General features: G+C 43.9%; 2 protein-coding genes across 2 annotated transcripts in view; one reads left to right on the top strand and one right to left on the bottom strand.

Moving 5' to 3' along the window:
* Positions 1 to 14,339, bottom strand: part of LOC132493269 (centrosomal protein of 78 kDa-like) — an 88,526-nt gene that overhangs the window by 68,400 nt on the left and 5,787 nt on the right. The window lies entirely within an intron of this gene.
* Positions 644 to 1,568, top strand: LOC132493276 (BCL-6 corepressor-like). Its single transcript, XM_060103630.1, has 2 exons — positions 644 to 823; positions 1,142 to 1,568. Exons 1-2 carry the CDS (start codon positions 646 to 648, stop codon positions 1,318 to 1,320), a joined length of 357 nt encoding a protein of 118 aa, XP_059959613.1. The 5' UTR covers positions 644 to 645; the 3' UTR covers positions 1,321 to 1,568.

Raw genomic sequence — 14,339 nt, 5'->3', positions numbered from 1 at the left:
GACAAATAAAGCCAAATTGTTTTGCAATGTTAAGAAAAAAATTGGTTTATGCTTATAAAAATGGATGAAGTTATCTAAATGATCCATTGAGTGCCCATTTTAATTACATAGATGGAAGGATTACAAGAGGACAGTATTTTATGTCTACCCGCTGCTTACTGTGAGGTCCGTTCTTCAAATTTTTATTACTAGAATCTTCCATAAACCTTTTGAGTTAAATTTCATTTCCAAATATACAAAGGGAAGTTTGTGGGCCGTGGTCGTCTTTATTCACTGTGCATTTGTTTTCTTTTCTGTTGTGTTTTTGTTTCGCTTTCTTTGTGTTGTGTTTTTGTTTTGTTTTATTTACCTTCGAAAGAAAATGTCTGTCTGTATGCCACAGCGTATGTATGGCTATACATACACACCACATATATCTCTACATACATATGGCTTTACGAATAAAGAGTGCGTGACTAGTTACACATAGACACTCTTACGTTTTTATCGTTCAATTTTAAAATATCTCAGTTGTATCATAAATTGTGGTTGGTTTTGGGCAAACTTTTCTTTGAAGATTCTTTCCTTTAAGGTAAGGGCAGTGAAATAGCTTTGGTGGTAAGGTGTGTCTTTTTTCCATCTCCGTTCTCTTTCTAGCGTGCGGTGATGCGCTTCTCAGAGTTGGAGATGAAAGAGCGAGAAGGTGGCCACCCCACGACCAAAGACTCTGAGGTGCGCAAATTCAGCCCCGCTGACTGGGAAAGGCTGAAAGGAAGTCAGGACAAAAAGCCAAAGTCGGTCGCCCTGGAGGAGGCTATTGCCGACCAGAACGACAGTGAGAGATGTAAGTGAACCCAGGCGGCTCGCGTGTGGTACCACGTCGGTGGGAACGGGGCGGTTCCACTCCCAGTGCCGAGGGAGGTGAGAGGAAACAATACGCTTCCGATGGCCCAGCATCTGGGTGCTGGCTGTTCGGAGAACGGGCTGCTCTGGCCACCCTTTAAATGTAACATTTAAAAAAATGAAAACACATTAGTTCTTTGGAAAATGTCACCCACATCATCTTCATCACCATTGCCATTGATCTTTGTGTCCTTTGAACCTTTGATAACCCATGAATGAGAGAAATTCTGTGTGTTACATTTTGTTTGTCTCTTCCCAGGCTTCACTACTTTCAGTTCCTCAAAAACTGTCATGCCATTATTAAGAAATCAAAGCAAGCAGGAAGTTTTAAATGACTCCAAAAAATTGCGTGAGCCTCTACCACATGTTAGGCCAGGAGACAGCTTCCTAGTTCGGCCCTATAATATCACTCGCTCCCTTTACTTGGAAAATTGCTAAATGCTACTACTGGACAGACGCCCTGCTGCTAATACAGACTGACTCTATAAGCCCCAGCCTACTGAGCTGTCCAACTATGAGATGAACTGTTATTTATTTATCATTATTATTATTATTGTTATTATTATCCTTATCATCCTCTAACATATTTTGAGGGCTTCCTGTGAACTGGGCCCTGCTGAAGCATTTTGTGTGCATTTTTATCATTTAATCTGCATGACAGCCCTAAACAGGGACTCTATTATTATCTCCATCTTAGAGATGAAGAAGCTGAGACTCAAAAGTTGAAGTGAGAGGACAGCATTACCTTGATACCAAACCCAGACAAGGACACTACAAGAAAACTACAGACCAATATCTCTTATGAACACTGATACCACAACCCTCAACAAAATAGGAGGAAACTGAATTCAACAGCACATTAAAAGGATCATACACTATGACCAAGTGGGATTTATTCTTGGAATGCAGACTTGATGGTTCAACATATGAAAATTAATCCACGTAATACATCACATTAACAGAAAGAAGGAAAAAAATGATCATCTCGATTGATGTACAAAAAGCATTTGACAAAATGCAACACTCTTTCATGATAAAAGCACTCAACAAACAGGGAATAGAGGGAAATTACCTCAACATAATAAAGGTCAAATATGAAAAGCCCACAGGTAGCATCATACTCAAAGGTGAAAGTCTGAAAGCTTTTCCTCTAAGATCAAGAAGAAGATAAGGATACCTGCTTTTGCCACTTCTATTCAACAAAGTACTGGAAGTCCTAGCCAGAGCAATTAGGCAAGACAAAGAAATAAAGGCATCCAAATTCGAAAGGAAGAAGTAAAATTATCTCTGTTCACAGGCAACATGATCTTACATGTACAAAATCCTAAAGAGTCCATGAAAAACCACAACCCTCTTAGAACTAATAAACAACATTCAGAAGCAAAATCGTAGGACACAAAATCAACACACAAACATCAGTTGTGTTTCTATATGCTCTCAATGAACAATCTGAAAAGGAAGTTAAGAAAATAATTTCATTTATGATAGCATCAAAAAGAATAACATACTTTGGGATAAATTTAACCAAGGTGGTAAAAGATGTGTACACTGAAAACTACAAAGTGCTGCTGAAAGAAATTAAAGACACAAATAAATGGAAAGACACCCTGTATTCATGGGTTGGAAGACTTAATATTGTTAAGATGTCATTACTACATAGCAGGATCTACAGGTTCAAAATCCCAACAGCAGTTTTGGCAGAAATAGAAAAATCCATCCTAAAATTCATATGGAATCTCAGTGGACCCCAAATAGCCAAAAGAATCTTGAGAAAGAAAAGCAAAGCTGGAGGTCTCACACTTCCTGATTTCAAAACTTACTGCATACAAAGGTACAGCAATCAAAACAGTGTGATACTGACATAAGGTCAGGCACATAGGCCAATAGAATAGAATAGATAGCACAGAAATAAAACTTTGCATATATGGTCAAATGACTTTTGACAAGGGTGCCAAGATTATTCAATGGGGAAAGAACAGTATTTTCAACAAATGATGCTGGGAAAGACTGCAAAAGAATTAAGTTGAACTCTTACCTTACACCATGTATAAAAATTAACTCAAAGTGGATCAAAGACTTAAACGTAGTCTAAAACTATAAAACTTGTAGAGGAAAACACAGGAGGAAAGCTTTATGACACTGGATTTGGCAATGCTTTTCTGGATATGATACCAAAAGCATAGGCAGCAAAAGTAAAAATAGATAAATTCAACTATGTCAAAATTTAAAACTTCTGTGAATCAAAGGACACAATAAACAGGGTGAAAGGCCATCTAGAGAATGGGAGAAAATAGTTGCAAATCACAAATCTGAAAAAGGGTTAATATGAAGAATATATAGAGAACTATAACTCAACAACAATAACAACAAAAAAAACCCCAAATAACCTGATCAAATATGGGCAAAGAACTGGAATAGACATTTCTCCAAAGAAGATATACAAATGTCCAACAAGCATATAAAAAGATGCTCAACATTACTAGTCATTAGGGAAATGCAAATCAAAACCACAGTGAGATACCACCTCATACCCATTAGGATGGCTACTATCAAAAACAAACAAACAGCAACAGAAAATAACAAGTGTTGGCAAGGATGTAGAGTAGGGGAACACTAATGCACTGCTAAGAACGTAAAATGGTGCAGCTGATAGGAAAAACAGTAGAGCGGCTTCTCAAACAATTTAGAATAAAATTATATGATCCAGCAAGTCCACTTCCGGGTATATACCCCAAAGAATTGAAAGCAGGAACTTAAAGAGATATTTGTACACTCATGTTTATAGTAGCATTATTCACAATTGCCAAAAGTTGGAAGCCACCCAAATGCCCACTGACCGATGATTGGATAAGCAACATGTGGTCCATCCATACAGTGGAATATTATTCAGTGTAGGAGGAAGGAAATTCTGACACATGCTACAACATGGATGAACCGTGAGGACATGATGTGAAATAAGTGTCACAAAAAGGCAAATTTTGTATGATTCCACTTATGTGAGGTACATAGAGTAGTCAAGCTCATAGAAACAAAATAGAATAGGGGTTGCCAGGGGCTGGGGAAGGGGGAAACGGGGAGTTGTTGTTTAATGGGTACAGTTTCAGTTTTGCAAGATGAAAAATTCTGAGGCTGGTTGCACAACAATGTGAATAACTTACAACTACTGATCTGTACACTTAAAAGTGGTTAAGACGGTAAACTTTATATGTATTTTACCACGATTTAAAAAATGGCTAAGATGAAGGGACTCACTCAACATCAGGATGCTAGCACAGGGCAATGTCAGGGTTTGAACCCAAGTCTAATTCCAAAACCTGTACCTTTGATTTGTACCCTGTGATTTTCAGAGTAGAGAGTGATTTAATAATGAGAGAGGAGACAGGCAGGACCTAATAGAGAAAACAAGTGCATTTTTTAAAGGCTCCTGCATTTTAAATGTTTAAAAAGTATATAGTGAGTCCATAAAATATTGAGACGTTGAAACATCTCTTAACAATGACCATCTGCTCTGATGACTCCTGTGCTTTGAGGAAGCCTCCTCGGGAAGCTGACTTAGTTATGACGTTGCCCTGACGTTCGCTGACGTTGTCGCTGAGGTTCGACGTGTACCTGGAACCGTCCTTTGGAGCTAGGTTTCAACCTTGCATCACCTGGAACTGGGAAGCCCCATCTCAGACCATAACTTCCCGCTCCCAGCCTTCCTTATCCTCTGTCTCGTCCTCTCCTTGAGTCACGTAGCCTTTGCTCCCCGTCCCCTCCCTATGCGTAATGCCCTACGCTCACCCAGCCTGGGCCCTGCTCGAGCTCACCAGCTCCTTCAAGTCCGTCCTGGCCCCCAAACCCTCCTGCCACCCTCACACTTCTGTCCTGAGGCTGTCCCAGTGCCCTCTGGGCCCCCCAGCCAGCAGGTCCCTGGTCTTAGGCTTTTCATTCTACTTTGATAACAGCCTCCTAGGTCTTCACCTCCTGCACCTGCCTGCATCCTCCGTCTGCTTCTCCAGACCCTCCTCCATCCCTTTCCACGGTGCCCTCTGCCCAGCAGGCCCACCTGTGCAGCTACATCCATGGGCTGATGGGCTCCTTGCCTCTGGTTTCTCGTTGGGTTTGGCCAATGGGGGGGTTAGAGATCAGAGCAGGGAGGAGAGAGCTTGGGGTACTTACTCCCCTGGCTTCCTTTCTGTGGGGCCACACAGCTTCCCTCAGAGGACTCTACCCAGCCCTCAGGGTCTCCGGGTCCCAGGAAATGCCCCTGCCCCTCACCCCTCAGCTCTGGGGGTGGGAACAGTCCTCACTCATACTAGCTCTGGGCCCTGCACTATCCTTTGTGGTTTCTCTGAGCCCTGCCCACTCCCTATGGAGTCCCTTCAGGAAACTCCCCTCCATCACTCCACACCCCTGTGAATGTGCCTTCAGCTCCCTGCCAGGACCTGGACTTCCCAGGCATGGAGAAGCTCTTAGGTGGGATCCTCAAGGCTTCTCTTAGCTGCCAAGCGCCTCCGGGTGGTCCTGCCTTCATCCCACCCTGGTCTGGTCCCTCTCCTCAACCATCTCCTCTTCTGCATCCTCACCTTGACAGTGTAACTTCTGTCTAACCTGTGAACGTGCTCACCACTCCCTCGGCCTGGAAACGCCGCCCCTTCCCCCTTCCTTTCCTTTATTGTCAAATGGCTTCAAGAGGTTCCTCTCCCGCTGGGTCCTCAACCCACTGCCACTGCCCTCGGGGGCCTCTTCGGGCTCTCGGCCTCCCTGTGACATGTGACACAGTTGTCAGAGAGAGGCACGTGGCCTGGTGGTTCAGGGGTTGGGGGAGCAGGGCAACGTGGTGGTTATTAGACTGGGCTCGAGCCCAGCTCTCCTACTTCCTAGCAGGGTGACCTTGGGCAAGTGATACCTCAGCTTCCTCATCTGTAAGGTAACAAAAGGACAGTCTTATAAGTTACTGGTGACGTATAAATGATATAATACATACTAAAGCACTTAAAAGAGAACATAGGGCAAATGGGAAATGTTCTCTATTATGAGCAAGAGGATGGGCTCTGGAGTTAGAAAGCCTTGAGTTCAAGTCTCACCTCTGCTACCTTCCAGCTGTGCAGCCTGGGGCACGGTTCTTTGCTTCTCTTTGGTTGCTCCCTGAGCAGCAAAAATGAGTTTGATAAGCTGGGCTTCGTAGGATTGACAAAAGGTACTGCTTGATGACATGTTCAAAGGAGTGGGATAACATTTTCTGAAATTAACTTGTGTGTGTGTGTGTGTGTGTGTGTGTGTGTGTTTTATCTATTTCTTTTAACCTTTTGGTTCTAGGCTATCCCATCCCCCAGCCCCATCCCCCCACTGCTTCCGGAAAGGGATGTAGTGCAGAAATAGTAAAAAAAAAATGGGGTTTTCAAAAGAATAAGGATATGAGGAAACGGCCAGGCGCTGGTGAGACGAGTCTGGGAGTGGAAGGAAAGAAGAAGCTTCTCTGCTTCCCCGTCGGCTGGCTCCTTCCTCCCAGTCTCCCCGGGAGAGCCCTGTGGACCGGCGAGGCCTCAGGAGAGGCTGGTCCTGAAGTCAGACCGCCCGAGCGTGGTGCCCAGTGCCCCAGCCTCCCTCTGTGACCTCAGGCAGGATACTCGGCCTACCTGTGCCTCAACGCCCTCATCTGTAAAGTGGGGCAAACAACACTAACCTCCTAAGGATGAAATGAGTTAATACACTCGAGAGTGCCCAGAACAGTACCTGGCACAAAGCAAGCTGTCTCTGTGATGAATACCCTCAGCCTGGCAGCAGCTCTCTGGCTCCCTCACCTCTCTGACTGCTTCCAGGTCTCCACGCCGGGCTCCTCTCCCCTCAGATGTCCGTTTCCTCCGCACTCTGTCCATGGGCTGGGGCCACTGTACCACCCCCTCGATTCGCAGGTGTGTATTTCCAACCCCTGGTTCATCTCCAGGCCCCAAACTGCCTGGCTGCTTCCGGGATGTTGAGGTGCTCACTCAACCAGTCCTGCTTCCTGCCCTCTTGGTAACGGGATTATCACCTGCCAGCTCATCCAGCCATCTTTCTCCATGGCCTGTGGCATTGATCCTACTGATTCTTCCAGAAAGCTCTCAGACCAGTCCCAAAGCAACGGTCCAGTCAGGTGGTAGTATTAATGTGGTGGGCAGAATGGTCTCCCAAAGATGCCCATGCCCTGATCCCCAGAACCTGGGAATATGCTCCATGAGGTGGCCAAAGGGACTGTGCCGATGTCAAGGTTACTAATCAGTGCTCTTAAAAGAGGGAGACTAAGGACTTCCCTGGTGTTGCAGTGGTTAAGAATCCGCCTGCCAATGCAGGGGACACGGGTTCGAGCCCTGGTCCGGGAAGATCCCACATGCCATGGAGCACCGAAGCCCGTGTGCCACACCTACCGAGCCTGCGCTCCAGAGCCCACGAGCCACAACTACTGAGCCCACGTGCCACAACTACTGAATCCACGTGCCTAGAGCCCGTGCTCCACAACAAGAGAAGCTACTGCAATGAGAAGCCCGTGCACCGCAACAAAGAGTAACCCTCGCTCGCTGCAACTAGAGAAAGCCTGTGCTCAGCAACGAAGACCAAACCCAGCCAAAAACTTTTTAAAAATTTTTTAAAAAGTGGGAGACTATCCTGGGTTATCCAGGTGGGACTAATTGAACTCCACCAGTCCTTATAAGCAGAGAACTTACTCTGGCTGGATTGCAGAGATAAGTGGTGTTTCTTGCTGGGCCCCCACTTAACAGCCCCAATGCTCCTCTTCCTGGGAAAGCACCAGGTCAACGTTTCCTCTTTACCCAAATCCCCCCCTAGATGGCACCACCTCAGTCTGTTGCATGAATGAGGATCAGGAGAACATTGATCTCACATTTCACTGACAACCCCCGTTCTCGATTCCACAGGGTGGAATTTCCCTAGCTTACTCAATTATTTTGTTATCTCAGTTAACTGAGAATTTCCAATTTAGATATTAGATGTTCCCAAAGCTAAATTTACACTCAAAAAGTGAAGCTTCTGTTTTTAGAAGCTTGAGTCAGCTCAGTCTGAAACTCAGCCCCACCTCCCCCGTCTAGCTGTGTGATTTGGGCCAGTTCCTTAACCTTTCTGAGTCCCATGTCCATGTCATCAAATGAGGAAAATAATGATAATAGTAGTTCTCACCCGCACAGGATTTGTTTTGTGGATATAATTCTATAAATATATATACAGAACATACATAGATGATGTATAAAGCCATGTGAGATACAGTAAGTAGTCCATAAATGTATGCTGTAGCTGTTTGTATTATGTATGCTATTCAAAAGATTATGATCTTTCTTTCATCTCACATCCATCAGAATGGCTAGTATAAAAAAAAAAAAGGGAAATCACAAGTGTTGGTGAGGATGCAGGGAAAGTGGAACCCTTGTGCCCTGTTGTGAGAATGTAACTTGGTGCAGCCACTATGGAAAACAGCATGGCAGTTCCTCAAACAATTAAAAATAAAATTATCATATGATCCAGCAAGTCTACTTTTGGGTATATATCCCAAAGAACTGAAAGCAGGGCCTTGAAGAGATATTTATACACCCATGTTCATAGCATTGTTTGCAACAGCCAAAAGGTGGAAACAACCCAAGTGTCCATCAGTAGATGAACGAATAAACAAAATGTGGTGAATCCACACAATGGAATATTATTCAGCCTTAAAAAAGGAAGGAAATTCGGACACATGCTACAGCATGGATGAACATGGACATTATACTCAGTGAAAGGATATTATACTCAGTGAAAGAAGCCAGTCATGAAAAGACAAATACTGTTATGATTCTACTTATATGAGATACCCAGAGTAGCCAAGGTCATAGAGACAGAAAGCAGAACGGTGGTTGCTGGGGCTGGGATGGGGGGACAAGGGGAGTTGTTGTTTCATGGGTGCAGTTTCAGTTCTGCAAGATTCAAAGAGTTCTGGAGATGGATGGGGGTGATGGCTGCACAACAGTGTGAATATATTTAATGCCACTGAACTGCACACTTAATAAAAGTGGTTAAGATGGTAAATTTTATGTTATGCATATCTTACCACAATTTTAAAAAGTGAGAAAAATGAGATCACGATCTAGCCCTTTCCTCTGAACTTTTTCCTCTTGGAAGCCCTCCATCTGCTGGTGAGAAACTAATCCCATCAATTGCTGTGGTGGGTACTGACCAATGAAATCAGCCGCCAGTTCCCAAACAGGGGACAAAACATTGCCTGAGGACTTGTGAGACCAAACAAGTGAACCCCCAGAGCAAGGAGCACTTGTGGAGAAGCCAGGGGTGAGGTGTGGGGGGAGGGGGGAGGATGGGAGCACGACCCAGGCAGGAGGACAAGCGCGATGCAGATGGGGAGCCAGCAAGTACACCCTCCCAGGCCTGTTTCATTCTGTGGATTTCCCCACAGAGAGTCCACCTGTCACCTGTCTCAAAATGCAGGTGTTCGCTTAGAATAAGAGAAATGTGAATTAAAATGACACAGGTACCATACTTCACCCCGTAGATCAGTGAAGATCCAATGGGGGGTCAGCACCCTAGGCTGGGGAGGGAGTGGGAGACGGGCGTCGACTGCTGGCAGGACACCACATCCGGAAACCTCTGGTGGGAAATTTGGCCATGCCCATCAGAGCTACAGCTGTGTGTGTCCTTTGACAGAGCAGACATACCTGCATGGTATGTCCGTGAAATTATGCAAATAGTAGGAGAATCCCAGCAGCTTTGTTTAATAATAATAAACAAGATTATGGTGTAGGCTCTGGTTCTTTCCTGAGAGGCAGCCCAGAACTGACAGGGGCCAGGAAAAGGGACGAGAGTCATCCGGCTGGATGGGATCTGGGGTATGTGTATGAGATCAGTCTGGCTTCACGACCCTCAGATCCCACGCGAGAAGGGCTGACACAGGCTGGAGAGATGGCTAAACCCATGAGAAAGGAGATGGCTGGCAGGACACTGACCACCGAGGGTGAGGTGTGGACACCAGCATTTCATCCCCCTGTCATGTCTGTTCTTTCTTTTTCTCTTCCATCTCCACCTTCCTAGCTGCAGCCCTGCACTGACTTGGGCTGTCCTAGAGCTCAGTCTTCTAGGGATCCTGGGACTTACCCAGGGTGGGACTGGGGGAGTCCCTGGGGAGGGGTAGGGTCAGTCAGCCCTTCATTGTTTACCCTTCGCTTCTCTTTTCCTCAAAACAAAGTTTATTGAAAGAATACACACACACACACACACACACACACACACACACACACACACACACGCAAGCAGGAACTCTGCTGATCAAGAAGGGAGAGGGAGGGAGCACTGATGGTGGGGTTCTCAAAGTGTGGTCCTGGAATCAACTCCAGGGACTCCATTCCCCCCACCTGAACCTGGGGAGTATATAAATGTGAAGATTCCTGGGCCTTACCCCAAACCCACTGGGTCAGAATGCCTAGGAGTTCATGTTGAACAACCACTCTTAAACGTGCGGAAAATCCAACAACCACTGGCTTTGGTGTTTCTTCATTCTGGAAGAACTTTAGAGTCCCTTTCTCAGCAGAGTTTAAATAACAGCCACATCCAACTCTAAAAAATACAGTTTACAAGGCACATCAAATCATATAAATTATAACTTGCAAGGTTTAGCTGTGAAATGAGCAAGGCTGAGGCTTTTGAGCCGTGTAAAATGGGAGAGGGGAGATTGTGAATAGAGCTCCTGATGGCTCGTCTGCACACAGCAGCCAGGATGTTCACTGGCAGGTCTCCCCCTTGTTTACAATCCTTGAAGCCTTCTTCCCACTGCTTTTCAGATAAAGATCAAAACCCTTATGGTGACACGAAGGAGGCCGACTTGTCCCTTAGCCCTCCTCCTTCCCACTCTGACTTCTGGACGCCCTGGTTTTCTCTCAGTCCCTTGGGTTCACAATATGCTCTTCCACCCCAGGGCCCTTTCACATGCCATTCCCTTCTCCTTTTGTCTAGTTAAGTCCTCCTTGTCTTCCATATTCCTTTCCTTTACAGCCCCAATGTTGGAATGGAATTAGTCACACCTTTGTGGGATCATTTGACTTATTTCTCTCTCTCCTGGCAGCTTCCTGATGGCAGGGACCATGTCCAGTTCTGCCGTCACTGTACCCCTAGACTTGGCTCGGTGCTGAGGCTCTGGGTAAATACTGTGCAATGAATGAGTGATAGCAACAGTTATCACTGTTGACTATAAACACTTCTCACTAGCCTGGCTATAAACAGGCTTCCTATTGCCTTAGGGAACCAAACTCCTTACAGGATATAGAAAAAAGTCTGGAGGGTAAAACCCTGCAAATATCAATACTGATTTTTCCCTGAGCCAAATGATTACAAGTGACTTTTATTTTCTTCCTTATATTTTCCTTTCTCCCAATTTTTAAAAACAAGAAGCATGTAACTACCTTCCATTATCGGAAAGAGTAAATGATGTCGAAATACTACGATACCAATAGTCCAAACAACATGTCAGCCTTGCTGATGAGTAGAAATCTTTAGAAGCATGACTGCCTGTTCTTTAGGATTGATCCAGGCAAATAAAACAAACAATCTTTTTTATTTGCTAGATGTAACCTCTGGGTAATTGCAAGGATGATTTTTAGTAATATAAATCCCTGAAAATTTTTTTTTTTTTTTGCGGTACACGGGCCTCTCACTGTTGTGGCCTCTCCCGTTGCGGAGCTCAGGCTCCGGACACGCTGGCTCAGCGGCCATGGCTCACGGGCCCAGCCGCTCCGCAGCATGTGGGATATTCCCGGACCGGGGCACGAACCCGTGTCCCTTGTATCGGCAGGCGGACTCTCAACCACTTCGCCACCAGGGAAGCCTAGTGACGTATTTCTTAAGCTAAGTCCGAGGAGCAGTAAGCAGTCAATTATTTATATACAATGAATGCAACTCAATTTCTGTCTAGTTAATAACTGTCCTCATTAGTTCCCTTTTCCAAATGGCTTATTAATGTCAGTGGATCCTCATCTCAACCCTGTGCACCTCTGAGGATTCTTCTCAGTCTCTGTTTTAGGAGACCATAATAATGATCATTGTGTCATTCACTGAGCACCACATGCCAGGCTCTTTATATGCATTTCTCACTTAATCCTCAGAATAACCCTGTGAGGTAAGAGGTTTACAGACAGGGAAAAGGAGCTCTGAGTGATTAAGTAATTTGGTTGAAGTCACTCAGCCACAAAGTAGCCTAATGAGATTCAAACCCAGCTCTGTCTATCTCCAAAGCCTGTGCTTTTAAAAATTACTACAGTTTTCTAATATCATAGTCAGGTTCAAAACAGAGATCGCTGTCTCTACTTTAGCCAGACAGGAAATAAAGCTACCCCAAATCTATGCCTTGTTAGGATAAAGAAGAAACTACAGTTCTTCTTCTTCTTCTTTTTCCTCCCACTTTGCACACTGCACAGATGTTCTGTGTCCTTGAAGGGAGACCATATCATGGAGGAGAATCTCACGGGGAGGTTCATGGAGTTATCTTTAAATCTGTTGCATTTACAATAAACATTCTCAGAAAACTAGGAATAAAGGGGGAAATTTCTCACTTGGTAAGAACATGTATAAAACCCTACAGCTAACCTCCTACTTAACGGTGAAAGAGTAACTGCTTTCCCCTAAGGTCAGGAACAAGCGAATATAAGGATTTATACACTGCTCTTGTTCAGCAGAGTCCTGGAAGTCTTAACCAGGGAAATAAAGCAAGGAAAAGAAGATTCAAGGCATTCACATCTCCTTTTCTGAAAGGAGAAATAAAATTGTTCTTATTTGCAGATGACATGATTGTTTATGTATAAAATCCCAAGAAATCTACAAAAGCCCTTATATAAGAAAGTGCAGTTAAGGTTGCAAGATCCCAAGAAGCATACAAAAATCAACTGTATTTCTATATACTGTCAATGAACATGTGGACACCAAAATTAAAAATATAATACCACTTACAATCACTCAAAAAAAAAAAGGAGACATACTTAAGTGTAAATCTAACAAAACATGTACAGGACTGGTATGCTGAAAACTACAAAACACTCATGAGAGACACTGAATAAATGGAGAAATACACCATGTTCATGAATTGGAAGACAATGTAGGAGTATATCAATTATTCTCACATTGATATATAGGATTAAACACAATTCCAATCAATATTACAGCATGATATTTTGTGTATACAGACAGGCTTACACTGAAATGTAAATGGAAAGGCAAAGGAACTAGAATAGGTTAAAAAAATTCTTTAAAGAAAGTGGGAGGAATCACTCTACCTGATTTAAGACTTACATAGCGACAGTAATCAAGGCTATGTCATAATGGTAGATCCATTATGACAAATAGATCCATGAAACATAATAGGCAACTAAGAAGTAGCCCCCATAGAAAGTATGGCCAGATTATTTCTGACAAACTTGCAAAAGCAATTCAATGGAGAAAGGATAGTCTTTTCAACAAATGATTCTGGAACAACTAAATATCCACATGCAAGAAAAATGAACTTTGACCTAAATCTCACATCATAAACGACAGTGAACCCAAAATGGTTCATAGTTTTAAAAATGAAACTATAAAACACTTAGAAGAAAACATAAGAGAAAATCCTCAGGGTCAGGGACCTTGTGGCATGTTCTTAGACATGACACTAAAAGCATGATCTATAAAAGAAAAACTAACTACCTGGACTTCATCAAGAGTTAAAGCTTTTGGGCTTCCCTGGTGGCGCAGTGATTGAGAGTCCGCCTGCCGATGCAGGGGACACGGGTTCGTGCCCCGGTCCGGGAAGATCCCACATGCCGCGGAGCGGCTGGGCCCGTGAGCCATGGCCGCTGAGCCTGCGCGTCCGGAGCCTGTGCTCTGCAACGGGAGAGGCCACAACAGTGAGAGGCCTGCGTACTGCAAAAAAAAAAAAAAAGAGTTAAAGCTTTTGCTCTGTGAAATACTCTGCTAAGAGAATGAAAAGACAAGCTACGGATGGGAGAAAATATTTGCAAACCATCTATCTGACAAGGGACTCATATCTAAAATATATAAAGAATTCTCAAAACTCAATGGTAAAAAACCAAACAATTCTATTAGAGACACTTAAAAGATATGAAGAGATATTTCACTGAAGAGGATATGCAGAAGGCAAACACGTACATGAAAAGACATTTAACATCACTATCGATTTGGAAAATGCAAGTTAAGACTATGATGAGATACCACTACACACTTACTAAAACAGCTAAAATGAAAAACCGTGTTTATGCTAATTGCTGGTGAGGATGTGTCTCATACATTGCTGGTGGAAATGAAAAATGGTACAGCAACGCTGGATAAGACTGGCAGTTTCTTTACAAACTGAATATATATTAACACATATGTTAATCCATGCATTCATACTCCTGAGCATTTATCACAGAGAAATAAAAACTTATGCTCATACAAAAACCTGTACACAAATGTTTATAGTA

Source organism: Mesoplodon densirostris, chromosome 7, assembly GCF_025265405.1.
Source record: "Mesoplodon densirostris isolate mMesDen1 chromosome 7, mMesDen1 primary haplotype, whole genome shotgun sequence".
NCBI classification, from domain to species: Eukaryota; Metazoa; Chordata; class Mammalia; order Artiodactyla; family Ziphiidae; genus Mesoplodon; species Mesoplodon densirostris.
Note: the sequence above shows the minus strand (reverse complement) of the source record. Positions and strands in the feature narration are given on the sequence as shown.

Coding starts and splice junctions, on each gene's coding strand:
- LOC132493276 (XM_060103630.1), top strand. CDS start 646: ATGCGCTTCTCAGAGTTGGAGATGAAAGAGCGAGAAGGTGGCCACCCC. Junction 824..1,141: donor CCAGAACGACAGTGAGAGAT/GTAAGTGAACCC, acceptor GTCTCTTCCCAG/GCTTCACTACTTTCAGTTCC.